Genomic DNA, 20,332 nt, shown 5'->3' on the forward strand with positions numbered 1-20,332 from the left:
GTGGGCAGTGTTAGGAGTCCGTCCCTTATGTTTACTCTCCTCTCTTCCATGGCGGCACTCCCATTGCCCTGTTTTTGCCTGACTATGGCTCTTTGTTTGCCTACAGTAGCTCCATTGTATGATTTGACTACACAGGGTTATTCTCATGAATCCTGTAAGTCCCAAAAAAGGTGCACTCCTGTGACTGAGGGGCAGCTATTAACTACAGGAACACAGGAATTGCTAGAACCCAGCAGAGCACTGTGTCCCTAATCCTCACTCTGACTGTGACCAAGCCAGGCACTCCAAAGGAAACACAAACACTCTGCTGGACTCAGGCTGCCTATCAATAATTCCTATCCCTCTCTTTTAAAAAAATGAAATAAAGAGAAGAACAGCCTGTGGCTTTTTTTTCAGCTGAGGCTTATCAAAGTTCTGAGAGCAAAATAGAATCAATTTTGTTGCTTCCTCACACTTTTTTTGTACTGTTGAAAATATATTGGATTTGCAAGGTTCATGCAACCCATGTCATGGATAGAACTGAATGCATCTTTTATAGTCCAATTGTTACCACTCTATACCACATAGCAGGAACAGCTCAACTTAATGATCATCAATTTATACCCTGAAGCATAAAAGTATGTAGAATTTCAGAATAACAATGAAATAGTTCTGCATGATTTGTTGTCACAGTCACACTTTTGCAAACATAAACAAATCAGAATATACTGAAAGCATTTAATCAAGTGCTGGAATCTGAGAGTGAGTCCACAGCTTCTTGATTGGTAATTCTTGCAAATTAAAGGAACAGAAAGACGTAAAGGCTTATACTGAATCTCAGACAGTCCTGCCTTGGTCTCAATTGGTATCTCTAACTTTTGTGTAATTACATATAGCCTTTGACTGATGAACATGTCTTGCTACTTCTAGAAGATGCTTTTTTGTTACAGCTATGATGATTTATCTTACATGTATTTTCTAAAGTTGTATTTTGTAAATTGTTGTCTTTGTGATCAAGATAATGCAGTAAATGCAGATAGGTACAATAAGAGAAAATTAATTTTATGTGTTAAATACTAAGGGTTTCTCTCCAGTCAAATGGAAATAAGCAATTAAATCATATTTTTTTCACTATATATAAATAGCTGAACTATGCTGGTTTTTTGCCAGGTCTGTCCCTGAGCAATCAGAGGATATTCATGGGAATAGCTACACCCACTTTATCCTCCTGGATAATCCTCCAGGGGAAAGCAAGGAAACAGCTAGGAGCAAACAACCCCAGGCTTTGATACCTGATGAACAATTCCAGCCCAAGGTTGTGTTTTAAACCAAATTTTGGCCTGTCTAGATTTGGACTCTTTCATTTCTGCAGCAAAGAAGTCAGTTACAAAATTTTACTCATTGGCAGCAAAAGTATTTTGTCTCTGTGGTTTGCACTCACATGAGAGGAATACAAGCTGTTTAAACAATCACCTGCCTTCAGCACCAATCTGGAGCAGCTCTGAGCACACATTTATACACATCAGTGTCTGCCCTGCTGGCTGTGCCCACCCTGTGCAGGGCAGCAGCAGTGCCCTTGGCACCTGCCAGCCCAGGCCCTGCACCATGGCTGCTATCAGAACATTCCCAGGCACAATTCAGTGAGGTGATAAGCAGTACAGCACTGCAGCAGGCAGGAAAAGCACAAAGTGGCCACTACTGAGCAGTAGATTCTAACACACAATCAGGTAATCAAGACCAGGCCAGAACAGGAGCCTGCTGATCCCTGGCTGAACAGCACTGAGAGCTGTAAATTCAGTCTAGTGCATCCCAGTTGAACCTGTTGTTATCCCAAAGCCTTCAGCCCCACACTGGGCACCAAACAGAGCACTGGGCACCAAAGAGAGCTCCTGTGCTTTCACCCCCTCTGGCAGCCAAGCTTCACACAGCCACTCACTCACTCCCTCCCTCCCCAGCAGGATCAGGAAGGAATTGGAGGGTAAACTAGAAAACTCATGGGTTGAGATAAAGACAGTTTGATAGGGAAAGCAAAAGCTGTGAAGAGAAGCCAAACAAAAGAAGCCATTAATTCACCATTTCCCATGAGCAGGCAGGTGTTCAGCCATCTCCAGAGGAGCAAGGACCATCACATGTAACAGGGACTGGAGCCAACAAACACCACCATTCCAAATTTCCCCCTCTTTCCATCTTCTTCCTCCCACTTCATATACTGAGCATGATGTCACATCATTTGGAACACCCCTTTGGTCAGTTTGGGTCACCTGTCCTGGCTGTGTCTCCTCCCAGCCTCCCATTCACCTCCAACTTCCCTGCCAGAGTGGGGTGTGAAAAGCAGAGAAGACCTTGGCTCTGTGTAAGCTCTGCTCAGCAATAACAAAAACATCTCTATGTTATCAACCTTGTGTTCAGCACAAATCCAAAACACAGCCCCATACCAGCTACTGTGAAGAAAGTTACCTCTACCCCAGCCAAAACCAACACAATCTGCCTTACTGTTACCAATCTAGTTGTTTTGAGGGTTTTTTGTAGATTTTCAATGCTAAGAGATTCAATCCTTTGTGTATTCCTTTCAGCTGGTAGGTTGTCTTTGTATTTTAAGTGATTTTTAAGAAATTATATGTTTCTGCACCTTAAAACTATTCTCTTATCTTTCATCTCCAAAAATTTATCAGTTATTATGGGAAGGAATTGGAAAATGGAAGCCTCAGCCCTTTTTTTAGAACTGTTCTGAATGGTTGGAGAAAATAGCTGGATAGCTATAATCTTGAAAAGATGAAAAATTCATGAGGGAGTAATAACATCTCAATTTTTACTTGATTAACAGAATTCCCAAATCCTAAAAAAGCCATCTTATCCTAATTAACTTGTTCTTTTAGAGAGGAACACTTGCTCTAAACCCTGAGGTGAGAAAGCCACCAGATGTTCGGTGGCTTTAAATTCTTTTATATATTTTATTTTTATATTCTTTATGTTCTTTTTTTTTTTTTTTTTCTAAAGGCAGAGTCTCAGGAGTTATTGAAAAATATCTTTACATGATAAATCTTGAAGATGGAAATGATATTTTAAAAAATTGCTTCTCTCCACTTATCTCACTATGGTCAAATTTTATCTGAGAGCATCAGAGCACAACCCCCAGAAGATTGAATTCTGTCAGTCAGGTCTGGGATGTGGTTAGAAGCAGGAATCAGCATAACTGTAATGATTTGGAGAGAAACAGCAGTCTAACCTGATGGACTAGAGATGTTGGGGCTGATTCCAACTGCCTGCTTCTCATCCCATGGTTTTTCTCAGTGATTGTAACATTCCTGCTACATGCAGTGTATGAAGATGATCACTTGGGAGATAGGCTTGCCTTGAACAGGGTGTAGATGAGCTGTAAATCAATTTAAATGGAATAGAGGAAAAGTGACATTAATAAAGCTGTGCTTGGGGCATTTGTGATTGTCAGCAAAGGTGCATTCACTTATGTCACCTGAGGGTAATCTAGCTCATGCTGGTTTGTTCATTATCTGGGGAAATCCTTGAGCACTGCAGTATGATATAGTGTAGATTTTGATTGATTTACAGTGTATGTATAATATTCAAAACAGGCTTTAAGTTAAATCTTCCATTTTGAAGCAGGAGCAATGATAACAAAGCTTTTTTGCTTATGGATTGTCTTCAATATTTTTGTGGAGGAGCATGCCCTAGGAAAAGTGAACTGCAGGGTTGTGTGTACCTCGTTTTTGGAATAGATCCAGGTTAGATTTGTGATTTTCAGGCCAAACTTTGTGTTTCCCCAAAGCAGTCTGGTCACTGGCCCAGCTGCTGCCTTGCTGCAGCTGTCCTGGGCAATAATGAGTGTGGAGCATTTACCCTGGTTGAGCTCTTAGAGCTGAATGCAGGTAACAACTACCAGCAGCAGCTGATACACTCAGGTTTTTTAGTAAAGACTGGATGTTGTTTTGAAAGAGGCACTGTTGTTCACATCAATTTGAGAGTCATAAAATAATTTGGGAGTGAGGCAGCAACAGCTGCATTAATTGTACTCACCTATGCCACCCATGTTAGAGGAGATGATAATTTGTCTTTCCAAGTTCAGGAACTGTTAACACCCCTAGCTGTTGTAGGCCCAGCTGAGATTGGGTAGTTAATCCCCCAAAAAAACCCTCATTGTATGAAGTTGTTTCTTGATCACCAGTGACTGTTAGTAGAAGATTTCAGGTGTCTGCCTATAGAAAAAATTATTTATAACCTACTTTATCTGTAACAATTACATTATACTGAAAGTGTAATCAAATGTATCTAAATTGGTATAAGACCCTCAACATCAAAAGAAAAATAAACAATAAGAAAAAAAGTGTAACTTACAGAAAGGAAAAAAGGAGATTTGTGATACAGAAAAGAATAAGATATGTGGACCCAGCAGCAGTCATGTTTTTGAAGAATCTTTGTGAAACTGAACAAGAAAAATCCTTTAAAAATATGGGGAGCTACAGTGAAGGAAACATTTCACCTGGCTGTGGTGGGAGGTGGCTGGTAATAGGACAGAGCTGAGTCTCTGGATGGTGTCTTTGTGATAAACTGAAAATCTGTGCATTCTCTTTTCTCTGGTATAGCCTGACTATGCTAGAAGCATGGTTATGTTTTATAGGAAAAGAAAATTAAGGGTTAAAAGGAAATGTGGTAGTGTAATCTGCTGACTGTCTAGGTAAGCAGAAAAACTGGCAGTTGGACAAAAAAAGAATTTTCATGCAAAATGGAATTGTCTGTGTGTATATGTGAAAATTGTGATTAATGAGTGGTGGTGAGTAGACTTCCTGGTATAAACATGACATTCTGAACATGCAGCTTGGTTGAATTGCCATGGTTTCATGGAAACGTGGAAAATTCTGCCATGGGAATGCCTAATGTAGCTGTAAAGGAAGTTTTACATTAATAATGGGCATTTGTTCTCTTTATTTTTAACCTATTTCTCATCTTTTTTATTCACATACTTTTCAAATTAGGTATAATAATGTTTATTTTGCTTTTTCTGTTCCAGCGAATTCGAGATCTAGAAGATAAAATAGAAGTTCAAAAGAGGCAACTCAAAGAAATTGAGGAAAAGGTAAATTTATGTCTGGGCAGTACCAACTGATTTTTTTTTCCACAGAAAATTGTTTTTCTCTGTTGCACTGATGTTAATAGTACTTAATCTAATATCACAAAATCTATTTTAAGATGAGATAAAAATTTGAGTTTGAGTCATTGCATCATGAAATGCAGCTCTGTCCCTAATCTGCTCAAAATTATTTCCTATCCAGGATTTCTGTCAATTACAGGAAGGAATCAAGGAGTCTGGGGAGACTCTAGACTAGTAGAAGGAGGATTTGCTGTGGTTTAGAACAAAAAGGAAAAAAGATTTGTCGCTGAAAAAATTGGTTAGCTCAGCCCTATTCTTTGGACAGCATTGCTTTGCAAAACTTTCAAGTACTGAAAAATAAAACAAAATTAGGGAAATGCCTGCTAAACACTACAATTAAGGAATATTTCTTGTTTTAATATAGAAAAAGATTGATATAATGGATCTGATTTTTTTTTTTTAAGAAGAAGCTCTGATCAAGGCTTCAGACAGCAAATTAATTTGTGTCACTGTGGTTCCCAAACTAGGGATGGCACAAGGTTCATGGACTGTGGGCTCATGTTTTTCCCAGGCCTGTGGAGTTTAGGCTGCTCTGCAAAGCATGGACTGACAATGGGTTTTTCTCTAGCCCCAGCAGAGTGTTTTAGTTATGTTACCTTTGCTGAACCAGTGCCTAGATGCCAACAAGAGTCATGTCCAGGTTCATTTTCTTCAGCATTTATGGGCATGCAATCCTGCATAAACCTACTGCTGGGCTGAATGGAGACCTTAGTGGAGTTCTCAGTCATTGTTTTTTTCTCTTGGGATAAGAATGGCTAAAAGGGCAAAAGGAAAGCTTTTGCAGGACTCTGGAGGGAGTTGAAAGGGGTCAGTGGGGTTGGCAGAACAGAGGGAGGATTCAGGGAGCAGCTCACTGGGTGTGGAAAAGTTTCTTCCTCACCCTTCTCTGATCTCAGCATCCCTTCATCTGCTTCCAGGATGTGGCAGTCCTCCCAGTTGCACTTCCAGCAACCATTCCAATTCCCTCAGCACCTTCCTCAGCCCCTTCTGCTCCCACAGTAGCTGTCTCCCCTCTGCTGTACTTTTCCTGCACTTTTCAGACTGTGATACCCATCTGGGTTTGTGGAAGAGCAGCAGAAGAGCCTGCAGAAGCTGGGCTGTCTGCTGCTGTGGCTCATTACTGCTTTATGTCACCCCCACAATGATGAGGCTGGGGCTGCTCTGTCTGCATCCATTGGGAGGGCAGTGCTCCGTGTTGGCACTGGCAGAGAAACACGGGCACTATTCACCCTTAAAAGGGCTCTTTTCATCCTTACAAGGGCCCTTCTGCTGCCTTTGCCCTCTTCTGCCCCAGACCATGTCTGTACCTGGAGCTGTTCCTGCCTAGCAGCCAGTGATGTCTAAGGTGCTGCACTTAACTCCTCAAAGCAGAGAAATGTTGAGAGTTAGACAGTACTTGTACATATTAATTATTTCAAATATTACTGTTTATCCACCTGTTCTAAAAAATAAACATCTCTAGATGTTGCTTTTGCCAAAATGTAGGCCTTTTTAAGGCATTGCCATTAGAGTTTACAGAGCAGGTATAGGATTAGCCAGACTGATAATTTTGGAAATGGAAAATAGCATTATCTCTGCTGGTTCATCAGCCGGATGGATGTGGAAAAGCACTGGAAAAGAAACAGCTTAATCACAAGCTTAGCAGAAAGCTGGTAATGAGTTAAAATGATTAACATCCTCTTTGCTTTAATGTTACATTAGCAAGAGACCTCAAAAAAGCTTCATCTCTTTCTGTTGACCTTCAGCTTCTGGATGGGCGGAGGGCTTCCTTCTATCCCTATTACATTTGAATTATTTTTTCCCTGGGATTAAATCCCATTCTGATGGCCCAAAGGAAGATGGAGTTGTCAGGGAAGCAATGGATGGTATCATTTTACCTCATTGTTCTTCTAAAGGTTTAATGTGTTAAAGGGTGCAGACTGACACCTCCATGCTACTGATGCTGAGCACAATAATTTCTTGTGAAGAGAAGTCTTATGCTTTTGAAGGAACAGCAGCATTTATAGCATTTATAGCTGGTGGTAGCTAAGGGCAATGCACCCCTTACTGTGTCTGAGTATGACTGTTCATTTTCCTTTAGGAGTGGATTCAATTTTTAAGGTTTGTGTAAAATCCTGTCAAATCAGAACATAAATATTACAGTATTTCTGCCCTATAGATTCTTCAGCAAACTGTCCTGTTTCTAGGGGCTGTACAGAAGAATGATATAAAATCTCCATTTTAATCTGTGGGTTGATATAGTAGGAACAAATGCTGTTTAAACACGCTGTGCTCTTCTCAAAGCTGATTCTCTGCTGTTTCTGTTGCATTTAGGTTGTGCCCCTGGCTTGTTAAGCCTTGATTCAGGAAAGCTTTAGTGTGTGTAATTATAAGTACTTTAAGTGAATCACAAAACCAAGTCTAAGATATATGAAGTTAAAAAATCCACAGATTTTGCCATTGCAAAAGTGCCCTCAAATATTGATTTCTTTACTGCTTTTTAGAGTAAGATTGGTATACTGTGTCTTTCTTTCAGATCAGCTCAATTATTGATGTAAGACTAACTGCTGTAATGTCACTGGATTTCATATTACATATCTTACATCTTCTTTCTTTTCTTTTTTCCTCATTTTCTTTTGATCTTATGTTATAGTTTTTGTTCCTTTTTTTGTTTTTTTCACTAGCATTCATTCTGTGGCCTTGATGACACAACTGAGCCGAGACGTGTGGTTGGTATTCTTTATATTTCTTTGTACTCAGTTTTTGACTCCTAGATTTTGCCATGTTTAGGGGATTATTTGTAAGGTCCTGAAACCATGAGGAAGGGCATACTGATTTTACCTGCACAGAGAGGAAGAGCCATCTAGAAAGTCCAGCTTGGATACTTTCTTCCCTAGATTCCTGCAGAAAGTGATTGGGTTTTCAATGAGCAATGATTTTTTTATTCAAAGATACTGAGTGCCATAGTGCAGTGAGTGCTTTCCATTCTTGCAGAGCAGGTAAATTTTGTCTCAAAGTTCAGTAATTGCTGTAGATTCCTGCCTTCTGTTATGCTGGATGGAGAGGAGGCAAAGAATCACTTGGCTCAAGTTTTGCTTTCTAAGAAGCCCTGTGAGCATAACCACCCATGCAAAATAAGGAGTTGATTTCACTTCCTCCAGATCCTTGAGGCCATGAAATAACTTAGGAAATAATAACAAATTTTGCCTTTTATCAGGCGATTTGAGGGTTGCAATGTGAAAGACACAACATGGAAAGGGTGAGGATAAAAATCCTCTGTGCCTCTCCCCTGAGACATTGCCATCACTCTCACTGTCCTTTCCCAGTGTCCTGGTCCTTTCAGCTCAGTGCTAAAGGAAGTGAATTTCTTCAGCTGTGGCAGGAGCCATAGCACCAGTGCTCACCTTTCACAGAGAGCAAGAGGGAAATGCAGTTTAGAAAATCAGTGCCAGTCCTGTTCCCTGGAGCAGTGCAAGTTCCACGCTGCCTTTCAGGAACAATGGTAACTCAGCAGTCCAACTGAGGATTAAACTATGCTTTAAAGCTATTGAATATTACACAGTATTTGTATTGTTACTGTTGTGGGGTTTTTGTTTGTTTTTAACCTGATAATACACAATGCTTTCACCTTTACAAAATTTCCAAGCTTTTTTCTTCTTTGTAATCTGTTGTGAATTATCTTCAAGGAATCTCCTTATGGTGGGAGTTTAATCAACATCTTTGAAGCTGCTGTTAGTACTGTTTGATGAAAAAGAATGATGACAATTGTTACCCTAAGCCCCTATTATGAGCATGAAACAATATTGTTAGAATGAAACAATATTTTCTACTGCCCAGATCTCAAATACTTTTGAGAAATCAGACCTGTATTATTATGGGCTTTTTCTAGGGTTTATTCAGGTCCAATATATTCAATTATCATCTTTCTCTTGATGCTCTTTTGAACTTGCTCTGGGCTTTCATTGCAAGCATTGCTGCATATGCTTTTTATTTTTCAATTTTTCAATAAAATGGTAACAAATGCATGAATGTAATTCTCAGGTATCGTTTTCTTAAAAGTGCAGGAGCTTTCTTTTGATTGTTAGAAGTTGAAAAGTAGTTGAAATTGAACAATTTTTTTCAGTATTTTAGGAATTGCTTTTGAAATTTTTTTTATTTTGTAAAAAATTGAGCATGTGCTTATAGAAAGGTGTTTTAAGAAAGATGAAGCCTTGTCGTAAACTGTTCACCTTTCCACATTTTGAAGTGAATTTTTGGAAAAAACAGATGCTATTTTGGTTAACATAAGTTTGAAAGAGTAATGTTAAAAGAGTCACCAAACTATTGCCTTTGGAACGTGCTCCAGGTTTTTTATACCAGTCCCAGTTAGAGGTGCTAACAGCTGGATGAATGTATATCCTTTTAAATATGTTGAAAGATCCACTGGCCAAGTCTAGAGATACTTTATAAACATTCAATAAACATTGAAATCACCAGCATTTTTAAAATTCCATTTAAAACATTTTGACATACTATGCATTCAAGGGATTTATAGGTTTCCATGCTGATACTACCTGATAGTATTCTGGGTTCCCCTTAGATTAAAAGAGAAAAAAAATTAAAACAAATTGAAAATTTCTATAGTCTTCAAAAAATGCATTGTGCTGATATAATGTACTACTCTTCCTGTCAACAATAAGCACTTAAATAATTAAATTCAAGCTTGGTGACAAGCATTTTGAGGAGATAACACAGGGATAATGACTGTGCAGCCACATAACTACTCAGCTTTTGACATTTCTAGGAGTGCACATCACACTGTGGTGCTGGTTTGAAGGGTAATGTTCTTTAATTCATCTTGCCAGAGGTGAATCTGTCTCTGGGTAATCTAACACAGAAAAGCCAATTTTAAGAGACTTAATTATAGTTGGACTTTTCAACAGTGTTAATTATTTCAAGGCAAACCAGGTGATTTACTGATAGTAATTTTGGTTCTAGTTATTCTGAAGGTAATATAAAACATTCAGAAAGGTATTGATCTGTCTGTGAATTTAGGGTTGATACCAACACATATTTCTAAAGTAATGTTTTTTATCAAAAGCTTAGCAGACTTTTTCTTTTCTTTGTTATTTTTGTTTTCTGTTTACAGGCTATTAAAAGAAGCTATGGAGTGAAAAGCTGAGTCCACATGCAAAAACACGGAAAATATTTATCGAGCAGCTTTAAATTGGTGCATTTTTTTTCATAAATCAGTTTGCATAATACTTGAAGCTGCAAAATAATTGAACTTAAAATTAGAGACTTTTTAAAAGATATGGCTTCAAGCTGGAATGATTTCACAATCAAATAAAGACCAGCACATCAGAAACACTGAAAAAAATTACAAACAGGACTTACACTCTCCCACCAACCAAACAGCAGAAAAAATACAAGTGCAATTACTGGCTGCTATGTGAACTGTTATCTACCAAATGGTTTTCTTACAGTACTGAGATCTTTGTCTCCATACTGCATGCTTTCAACAAATGTGGTTTGCATTTCACCCAAGAAACACAGGATCTCCTTTTTAATATCTATATTTAAAAAGCTAAGTGTTTGACAATAAGTTGTCTATAGTAAATAGCTGAAAGGAAGCAAACTGTTCAAAGTTGGAAACAAATAAAGATTTACAACCCTGCAGTGGTCAAATTCATATTAAACTCCTAAGCTGGAAATCCACAGATGCAGAAAGGAAGGGTTTTGGAGAAAGGCAAGATGGTAGAGTGAAGTATGAAAACTTTTAAGTGGGTGAGAACTGTGTGGGAAATACGGTTCTTTGAATGTTTATTGGAAAGAAAGGCAATGTCTTGTAAAGACAGCACTGGGAAAATGACAGATTCCATGGTGGCCTGAGAGGTCAGGAAAAGAGAATGCATGATGTGCTGTGCTCAGTGATCTCTTCAAGAAGAAAGAAGGACTTGGAGAAATGGTCATGTAGATAAATGTGATAAGCAGAGAAACAGTTGAATGTGAATATTTGGAAATCATGGCGTCCTCTCAGGTGAAATGAAAAAACATCATCATTAGCAAAAGTGGCACAACCTCAACCAGCAGAGGTAGATAAACAGTCATTGACCACCTGAACTGCAAGAAAAATTTGGGGTGAAGCACACACTGGGAAAAAAGGAAGTTGCAAAGACCTTTTTAAGAGAATGGTTAGAAAATGAAAAATATTACTCTTTCAAGGAAGGAAAAGCAAATAAATGCTTCAGAACTGTAAAGGCAATATGAATAAATAGATAATTTTAATTATTTCTGAAATGTTGAGGCAAGATGCAAATATTAAGAGCACAATATTAGATGATAATTTTATCCTCCGTCACGTTTTCTTGAAAATCATATTTGTGAAACAAATCTACTCCCATGAACACACTGACCTCCAACATGAAGTAGCTGGTTACAATAACACATCACATGAAATGGAAATTATGATTGACAAAAATAACATAAGGCAATGAGCAAGTAAGGAAGGACAGAGGAAGCTGTTGAAGGTGCTGGAATCAGCCTCAGAAGCAGCCTGTTTTCTCAGATAATTATCAGGCTCTGAAGAGAAGTACTCTGCACAAATAATCACTGGACAAGAGCATTTACCTACAGAAGGAGCTGAGACACTCCACAAGATTAATTCAGTCACATGCAGCAACTTGTGGCTGATGTCAGGGTCAGAACAACCCTGGTAGAAAGCACAATTTACCTTGGAAACAAGGATCATGCGAAAGTCTGGAATCTCAATCCCCTAAAGAATGTGTTGCTCACAATATAGTGTTCAAAAGGAACAAGCATTTAGGGAATATATTTTCAAATAGAAATTTTTCATGTTTTAGTTATGGCTTTTAGCAGTGTGATGACAGAATGTAGGAAAATAAGGCCTTCACTGCAAGAGAGAGTCCTGGAATGACTCAAAAGCAAAGGACCACAACAGAGTTTAGATAATCACACCTGGTGCCAGTGAAGGAACAAGGATTCTCTTGGCAAAGAAACACTTCTCGTAGACACAGATTTGCTCATCACTGGTTTGAATAAGGAGCTGAAAGCACAAACATGGGATGGTCAGAGCACGTGGCTGCCACAAAAAGTGCACAGCACGGACAGGAGAGGGTCTTCTTACAAGGCAGAGAAGGTATGGGCAGTTTCATTTCCTTACTTTGGTATGTGTTTTGTCATTACATTGTCATTTACATGTGACAGTTTTCTCAAGAAAACTGGCTGATTGAAAATTGACATTTTCCATTGCATTTATGATGGTTTTTTTCTGCATGGAGCTAGCAGGATTTGTACTTTGGGAAAACTGGCATTACAGTCTTACTCTCTGTTGTATATTGGTATTTGCTGTAGAGCTGAGCATGGGTACAGTGTGTTAACAGGGTGTTCAGGCTTTGGAGTAGGCTGTCCATAGAGCTGGAAGAATCACTGTCCCTGGAAATGTGGCACTTGGGGACATGGTTTAATGCTGGACTTGGCACTGCTGGGTTAGTGGTTGGTCTAGAGACCTTTTCCAACCTTAGTGATTCTATTATTCTGTGATTCAGTCCATACACTTTTCCCTTTTTGCGACACAGCTTTCAAATCATCTGTCCCAGCTGTATAAGTGAAGAAGGAAACTGTAAGTTTCTCATTGCTTGTGTCACTTGTAACAGCTTTTCTGGTTTCATGCTAGAGTTGCAAATGATATTAATTTGGCTTCCACTGTAAATTATTAATGAGAAAAGTAACAATGTTCAGTGTTATTATATGTGCCTTTTGCAGTGCTGTTCAGATATAACCAGTGTCACAGAAAGGGTGTCTATTCAATTTACAAATAACAAGTAAAAACAAAATACTGATGTCTCAAGGAACTCTAAATTGAGGATACTGTTCAATTTGGGAAATGATACCATCCAGGGGAGAGCCATAATTATGTTAACATATCTCAGGGGTGCATGGTCTCTGGGAAGAGATGGGACTTGCTATCACAAAGATGTGTGAACTTTGTTGTCCACACGGATTTATTCTTTGATGTCTATCCATAGCTGAAGCTTTTAAATATCATGTCTTAAGAGGCTGAGGGGTGCCTGAATTATTTCAGTTCTATGTCTTTTTGCAGCTGACACAAGGCCAGTGAGTTCATACAATTGACCAAAGTTACTCTATGTAACTTTGTGTGAATAGCACATAACAAAACATCAAAGCATGAGGTGATAAGAGAACTGGGTTTCTTATTCTTTTGCACTGATTTTGTGCCATTTTCTACTCATCGATATAAACAAGTTACTTTTATCTTCTTATTTGCACTGTAGATTCAGCATTTGTCTGCCAAAAAAAAAAACCAAAAAACCAACAGTAATTGCATTATTTCCTTGGTAATAAATCCAAACTCTGGTTGAATTCCAGTAACAGATCCAATTCCATAGCAACACAAATGTAGCAAAATCATTTAATCATTTCACAGGTGCCAGCTGGTTGAGGTTGAATCCAGCTGACAGCCAGCACCATGCAGCCTTGGTCCCTCCACACCCTCCCTCCACTGGTGGGGAGGAGAATCAGAAAGAAAAGGTAGATCTCTTGGGTTGAGAAACAATTTAATAACTGAGAAAAAATATTGCTATAATAATATTATGCTAATAATATCAATTATAAGGAGAAAGAGGAAGAATTTAACAGGACTCAAGACAAGCAAGTGTGCTTGGCACTACAGTTTCCCACCACCTGCTGACCAATGGCCTCCCAGTTCCTGGACAGCAATCAGTCCCTTCCTGGGTAATTCCCTTCAGTTTGTATAGTGAGCATGAAGCTCTGTGGTGTGGAATATCCCTTTGGACAGTCTGGACCAGCTGTCCCAGCTGTGCTCCCTGCTGGCACCTCCTGGTGCAGCTCCTCACTGGCAGACAGGAGCCACTGAAGAGTCCTTGACACAGGGTGAGCACTGCTGAGCAGCAGCCAAAACATCAGAGTGTGATCAGCATTATTCTCATCCCAAATCCAAAACACAGCACTGTGCCAGCTTCTAAGGAGAAAATTATCTCTTTCCCAGCAGAAACCAGGACACAGTTCTAAGACTAAACTTACAGAAGTAAGTTTCTGAAGAATTTTTAGATCTGTGACTAAGAGGCAGAAGAAAAGAACCAACATTAGCTTGCCTTGTCAAGCCCAAATTTGAAAATTTTTTTCAGCTATGGTTTCATGACCTGTCAGAAGTGAAGTAGATACAAATAAAATACTGTATGCAGAAATCCAAAATATCAATTAAATAAACCATTTCTCTGAAATAGTTATAGAATGCCTTTTGAATAGGAAATATCCTTTTTTAGTCTTCTGCCTTGAAACAATAATAATGTAATATATTTATCCAAAGTAAACACACTCAGTTTTATGAACTCCCATGTTTAGTAGAAAATTATTCTCTTTTCAAAACTTTGATGACTAATTCCTTTATTAATTAGTCTAACTGAATCTTTTATGGGGATCTCTTGTTGTGAATGACAACTCCCTTCACACATGCTAATGGGGCTAATGAAATGAGACTTTCTCATAAATAATAAATGTGTTGGGAATCAAGAAGGACTGTTCATTCGATCATCAGAGGCTTAGACCCTGTTACTGCATGCTTAGACTGTAGTACATTGAGAACCTAATTTGGGCTCTTTTTCATCATGGATCCTTCATCTGGAAGAGAACAAGAATTTTGTTACTGTATTAGGATGCCCAGTAATGAAGAATTTGCTCTCCTGAATTTCAGTGTTAAAATTGCCACTTCCTGGGTTTTCCAGGAATTAGAAGATGCAGGCACACCTGAGGAAAAAGTAAACAGTGCTGGAGAAGAGAATTTGACTCTCAGAATAAAAGAGCTGGAAAAGCCAAGGGAAAAACTGAAAGGTGTTCTAGAGGACTGCGTGGAGTCAAATTCCATCCTGAGAAATAGGTAAATGAAAGGGGGGGTTTGTATTAAAATTTATTGTTATGTGACAAATGTACTCTTCACTTTGCCCTTTGTACTGGTTGTCAAATGATACATGCAGAACCAGCAAAAAGAAAGACTTTCTGTGGTTTTAGAGTGTTGGAGAAGATTCATGTGTATTTTGTATATCTGTCAGAATAGAAATGCAATAATAATTTTTTAAGAATTCTTATTTAAGTAAGATTTACAGCAGGGTCTAGCATATTGTTGCAAATAACCAGGCAGCTTTCTCAGGATGTTTCATTCTTAAATATTCATATGATGCAAATTCTGTTTGTCAAAGAAAATAAGATTTTTATTTTTTATTTTATTTTTTTAAAATAAGATTTAATTTGGAATTTCGTGTTGTAAAAGAAGTTCCTTTTTTCAGAAAGCTTCATCTAATTTAGTGTGTCAATGCTAACCATTACAGTAGATGAAGGTGCCATTATGCATTAATTATACATTTGACTAGAATAATAAGGTTTTGATAGTCAGCACTGTTCTAAAGAATAGAAAAGTTAAAAAGAATAGGAAATATAAATGACATTAAAACATTTATTTGTATATTTTTTAATTGCTTTGAATTCATCAAGGAATTTTGTCAGAAATATTTTAATAATGGGATTTTTTCCAAAATAATAATCTTTGTAAAATTATTTTTATATCACACTTCATACCATTTGACTAGCAACAGGCAAAGCAAACCTGTATTTTGTCAAAATCCATCTTTGTGGAGAAAGTCAAAACAATTATGCACTGTAGGTTTAGTACCCACTGAAGGCCTGTTACAAGTAAGATATTTTCACTTCAACCCCTAAAATAGAGGTACTTGTAGGTTGCCCATAATATTAATTTTGATGGGAAGCATTTACTGTCATGAAAATTGAATTTCACTGACTGTGAACCTGCCATAATCCTATGATCAGGTACATGCAGAGACTGAAGTGTTGTGGTTGTCTTTATGGTGAGTTGTTATTTCATATAGCATGGTAAACTCCATTGAACAAAAATCTTGTACATGTGTTTGCTTATGGTATTCTTATTAAGTCAGCAGAAAGGTATTCTTTAACAGTTTTGACACTCTCCAGCATAATATGCAAACCCCAGCAGACTTGTTAGGAATTAAGTATTTGTTATATTTGTTATATTAGTGATCAAAAATTTGTTACTATTTTGTTTTTGGGAGACAAATGCAAAAAAAAAAAAAAAGATAAATTGATGCATTGCTTGTGACTGCTTATCCATCCGGAACTGTGCTGTGGTATTTACTTAGCAAAAATGTTAATTCTTGTTATCACAGGATGAAAGAGCTGGAGCTGTCACACAAAACACTTCTTGTGAGGATTGATCAACTTTGTGTGAAGCTGGACCGGGTTGAAAATGCCAATCTGCGCATTAAAGGGAAACTGCAAAGCATTCAGGAGGACCTGATCCACTTGGTGAGGGGATGTTGTTTCAAATGACCTAGTTTATTTCCTCTTTGAGGTACTAATTTATAAGTCAAGCTCATCTCCAGTGACCTCTGTTTTAAAGCAATAAATGGTCTCAGCCTTTCTCTTTTGCTACAACCAAAGAGAAATCAGAAGAATTTTTTTTTTTTTTTTTTTTTTTTTTTTTTGCCTCCCAGATTTCTATTTCTCTGTTGTTTTTGATAGCACTGCTGTTACTTCTCTCATTCAGGCCCTTGATCAAATTTATGCTCCCCCTTCTTACTTTCTCCCTAGGACCTGCTCAGTGTACTCCTTCTTAGGTCAGATTTTATCTTTCTAGCCCCATACAACAGGCATTTTTACCTAGTTTGCTCATTTGATGGATCCACGAAAATGGAGAAAGAATGAAAGGTTTTCAGGAACAGGCTTCAATGAAACAATGTCTTTCAATTCTGTTTATCATAAGATATCCTTTCTTTTTCTCAGCATTTTAGGTCAAAGTTGAATACTCTAACAGGTATTGTGTGGCAAGATTCATAAGAGGAATGATTCAATGGACTATTCAATGAGGAATAGTCTCTGCTTTTGTAATTAAAAGTGGAAACTATTTTTCAAAACTTGGGAAGCTTAGATATATATTCCCATCAAGAGTTAACAAAACAAAATATTAGCCCACATCTACCTGACTTTTCAGCCTAGTGTTCCTTCTGACCAGTCCTAGGAGAGTACTGATGATCAAAATGACTGATCTAAAGAAGTCCTTGAAAAAACCAAAGTCATTCCTTCATGTCTCTGTCCCTTCAGTCTTGCTTCAAAGTTGCTGCAATGTCCCTGTGATTCTGGTGGCTTTTACTCTGCTCAAAGCAAGGGCAGTACTGGACTCATGAAAGCCTCTCCTGCCTTTCACTGGCATCTTTCACCTCCAAGTCTCTGTGTTCAAACACACTGTAGTGCAAAGGAAAATGCCAAAGTCTTTCTCAAAGTGTTTCAAAAGGCATCTGTTCCTTTCCTCTTTTTCAGCAGTCTCATAAGAGGAGCCAACAGATGACAGGTGTAGTGAAGAGCAATGGATATGTACTTTAGAACATTCAAAAATGTGTTTAAAAGGTTCCTGTATATCATGTAGTAGCAGATGTGGATGAGTTTGCTTTATTTGGTTCCTACTGAGATGTTTTGGTGATGTTTGGTGATGGCTGAGATGTTTGGTGATGGCTGAAATTACAAAGCAGGTTATTTTTGCTCTAAATCCAGCATTTTACTTGCTTTAAAAAAATTCTACTTGTGTCATTCATGAGCTTTCAGAAAACAAGGGCAGAATTATCACTAAATTAAGAAAAATTATAAGTGAACAGTTATTAACAGTTGTTAACTGTATTCCTTACTGAAATGATAGGTAGGAAGCCAAAAGAAGTCAGAGAAGAAGCACAAGGAAAAATTGCATTGGCTTCAAGAGCAGCTGAAGACAAAAGAGGATGAAATAAAAAGCCAGTCAGAATATTTTGAGCACTACAAACGAAGGCAGAGACAACAGACAGCAGTCCTGAGGAAAAGGGACTGTCACCTTCAGGGTGAGGTGTCTAGGCTGGAAAAGCAAGTCCTAGATCTTAATGCCCATATTGCTCTTTTGACATCCAAGTTAGAAGAGGGAATGGTGCAGTACCTCCGGCAGAAGCTGCAGTCAGTGTGCAGTGGGACTCAGGGCTGTAAAGACCCTGGAAGGGAAGAAATGGAATGGAAGACTTGTATTGAAAATGTGGAGCATGATTTGAAAAGCCACCTTAAGGCATTTCAGCAAAACCTGAAGTTCTTGAGGGAAAAAGAAGAGAACACTAGAAGAGAACAGGCAGACCTGCTGACTGAACTGCAGTGCTCTCAGAACACTGAAGACTTTCTCAGAACAAAATTGGAAGAATCTCACCATCATGTCTATAGTTTAAAATTATCTGTAATCAAGCTACAGGAAAAAGTGGAAGAGCTTTTAGATGAAAATAGAACTTTAAAAGATGAAGGTACTATGAAGTTGAACAAGAAGAAAGAAAAATACTCAGAATTTACAAGATTGGTGGATGGGGACAACAGTGTTAATCTGGTGAGTCAACTGGTAAGTAAAAATAATGCAAAATGTAATTAGTTTTTATCTTTGTATCAGGCCTGGATTACACCTGTCATTAGAGGTACAATCAAGATGCAAGTGTGAGGCTTTATCCTGCCTGATTTTTTTTATTATTATTGTTTATTCATTAGTTCTTTCCAGTGTCTCTTTCACACTCCATAGAATCAGTAGTTGGAGCTTCATTGCATCAGAGCTTTTTTTATGTGCACATTGAGGACCCTCAACAAACCTTTTTTCCTTAACCTTTGAAGTGATGTGCTCACAACAAAAGGTCTCAATCTGAATGAGATTGGCACTAAAAGCAGTGCCCAGAACTTCTGAGACCTGCCTTGTGGACACCCCTCAGTGGAGGAGGACACAAATGGTTGGATGAGTTTTTGCATGTTATTCATGCCCAAATGCTGGAGTAAAAAACACTCTTGACAATAAATATTGTCTCTGAGATTTTCTGGATGATGGTAAACAAGGGAAGATGGAGGCAGCATTCATGACAAATAAGCTGAGCCAGTCAGTGGTTTGTGGCTCTGCAGCATTGTGATATGCCCTGAATACACTGAATGGGACTTGTTTGCTTTGAGCATTTCACCCCAGCACTGCATGGGAAAGCTCTGCTCATGCTGTAATATGGCATTCAGCTTCTGCCAATTCATTTTGCTGACAAGGAACAATTATTTTCACAGCGTGGACTCAAACAAAGTTTTATTCTTCATGCACTGAGGTGCAGGGTATTTTTATTGAGACTTTAAATAAAGTGAGATCAGCTACGCCTCACACTCATTCAGATTGTGACCTGATATCCCAAGAACTCCCCTGATTTTAACTGCAGCTAACCAAGAGGCAATGGGCATGAACAAAACCCTTTCATATTGGAGGTCAGTCAGACTGTGAGTACTTCCAGAACTGGGAGAAGCTAGAGAGGATCTTGTATCCATAAAGCTAGAGGAAATATAGACCTTTTTCTTTAACCTGGTAGTGGAATGCACTTTTGCAGGCCTGGTGATTTTATGCCATCAGTGATTCTAGATGCCAAAGCAGTGAGCCCCACGAGGACTCTGTGAGAGAGTGGTGAGGTCATCCTGCAGTAACCAGCAGCACGTCGTGACCTCTGAGGAGAGCTCAGAGCTGCAGCTCACCCCACATGTCTCTGGAGCTGCCCCAAGGTGGCAGAAAGACCAGCTGCTTACCATGAACCATTGCTATCATCACTTTAACTGTTGGATTCACTTTTCCTTGGGAATGAAGAATATAATTTGAAAATATTTTAAGATCCTTCTTGAGGGACTTGCCCTGAGTTGTAAACAGGTGTAACAGACAAATGCACTATGAGGTACAGCACAGCTAAAGTCAAGGGGAGTGGGGGCTTTCAGACCCAGAGAAGTAGTGAAAAATTACTATTGGTTTGATAAAATTGAGAAAAGGAGAAAAAAAAAGAGCTATTTAAAGATGGGAAAGCAAGATACACAACTGAATAATTGCCTGAGACCAATCCAGAAGTCTTCAAGAAACAGTCTTGAAGAAAAGTCTTCTTTCTATCTTGTACTCTAATAAAAGCCTATTTTTTCCTCTACAAGAAGCTTTCTGACCATTTATTTTTGAAGTATTAACTTACATTTCTGGTGTCATAGGAGACTAGAGTCTCAGTTACCCAGTCTTTGGTATAAATGAACAGGCCTTAATTTTACTTTACTCTGCTGCAGAGTGGATAGTGTTCTTTAAATACTGTGTATAGAATC

The 20,332-nt window shown here is 38.4% G+C and overlaps 2 protein-coding genes across 18 annotated transcripts in view; both read left to right on the forward strand.

Moving 5' to 3' along the window:
• JAKMIP1 (janus kinase and microtubule interacting protein 1) overlaps positions 1–10,776 on the forward strand; it is a 142,659-nt gene extending 131,883 nt beyond the window's left edge. For 3 of the 4 annotated variants that reach the window (XM_071447247.1, XM_071447248.1, XM_071447249.1), the window contains 3 exons: positions 5,003–5,068; positions 7,807–7,851; positions 10,251–10,776. In XM_071447247.1, the coding sequence (XP_071303348.1) occupies positions 5,003–5,068; positions 7,807–7,851; positions 10,251–10,283 (144 nt within the window). In that variant the 3' untranslated portion in view covers positions 10,284–10,776. Of the gene's footprint in view, positions 1–5,002; positions 5,069–7,775; positions 7,852–10,250 lie in introns of all 4 variants that reach the window. The other variant, XM_071447250.1, reaches the window with a different exon arrangement.
• Positions 10,777–10,917: 141 nt separating this feature from the next.
• CUNH4orf50 (chromosome unknown C4orf50 homolog) overlaps positions 10,918–20,332 on the forward strand; it is an 85,978-nt gene continuing 76,563 nt past the window's right edge. For 11 of the 14 annotated variants that reach the window (XM_071447227.1, XM_071447228.1, XM_071447232.1 and 8 more), the window contains exons 1-3: positions 14,770–15,038; positions 16,357–16,495; positions 17,880–18,587. In XM_071447227.1, the coding sequence (XP_071303328.1) occupies positions 14,770–15,038; positions 16,357–16,495; positions 17,880–18,587 (1,116 nt within the window). Of the gene's footprint in view, positions 12,261–14,769; positions 15,039–16,356; positions 16,496–17,879; positions 18,588–20,332 lie in introns of those variants that run through there. The other 3 variants (XM_071447230.1, XM_071447237.1, XM_071447231.1) reach the window with 3 other exon arrangements.

Source organism: Agelaius tricolor, unplaced genomic scaffold (assembly GCF_023055355.1).
Source record: "Agelaius tricolor isolate 1412-34295 unplaced genomic scaffold, bAgeTri1.0.p SCAF_24, whole genome shotgun sequence".
NCBI classification, from domain to species: domain Eukaryota; kingdom Metazoa; phylum Chordata; class Aves; order Passeriformes; family Icteridae; genus Agelaius; species Agelaius tricolor.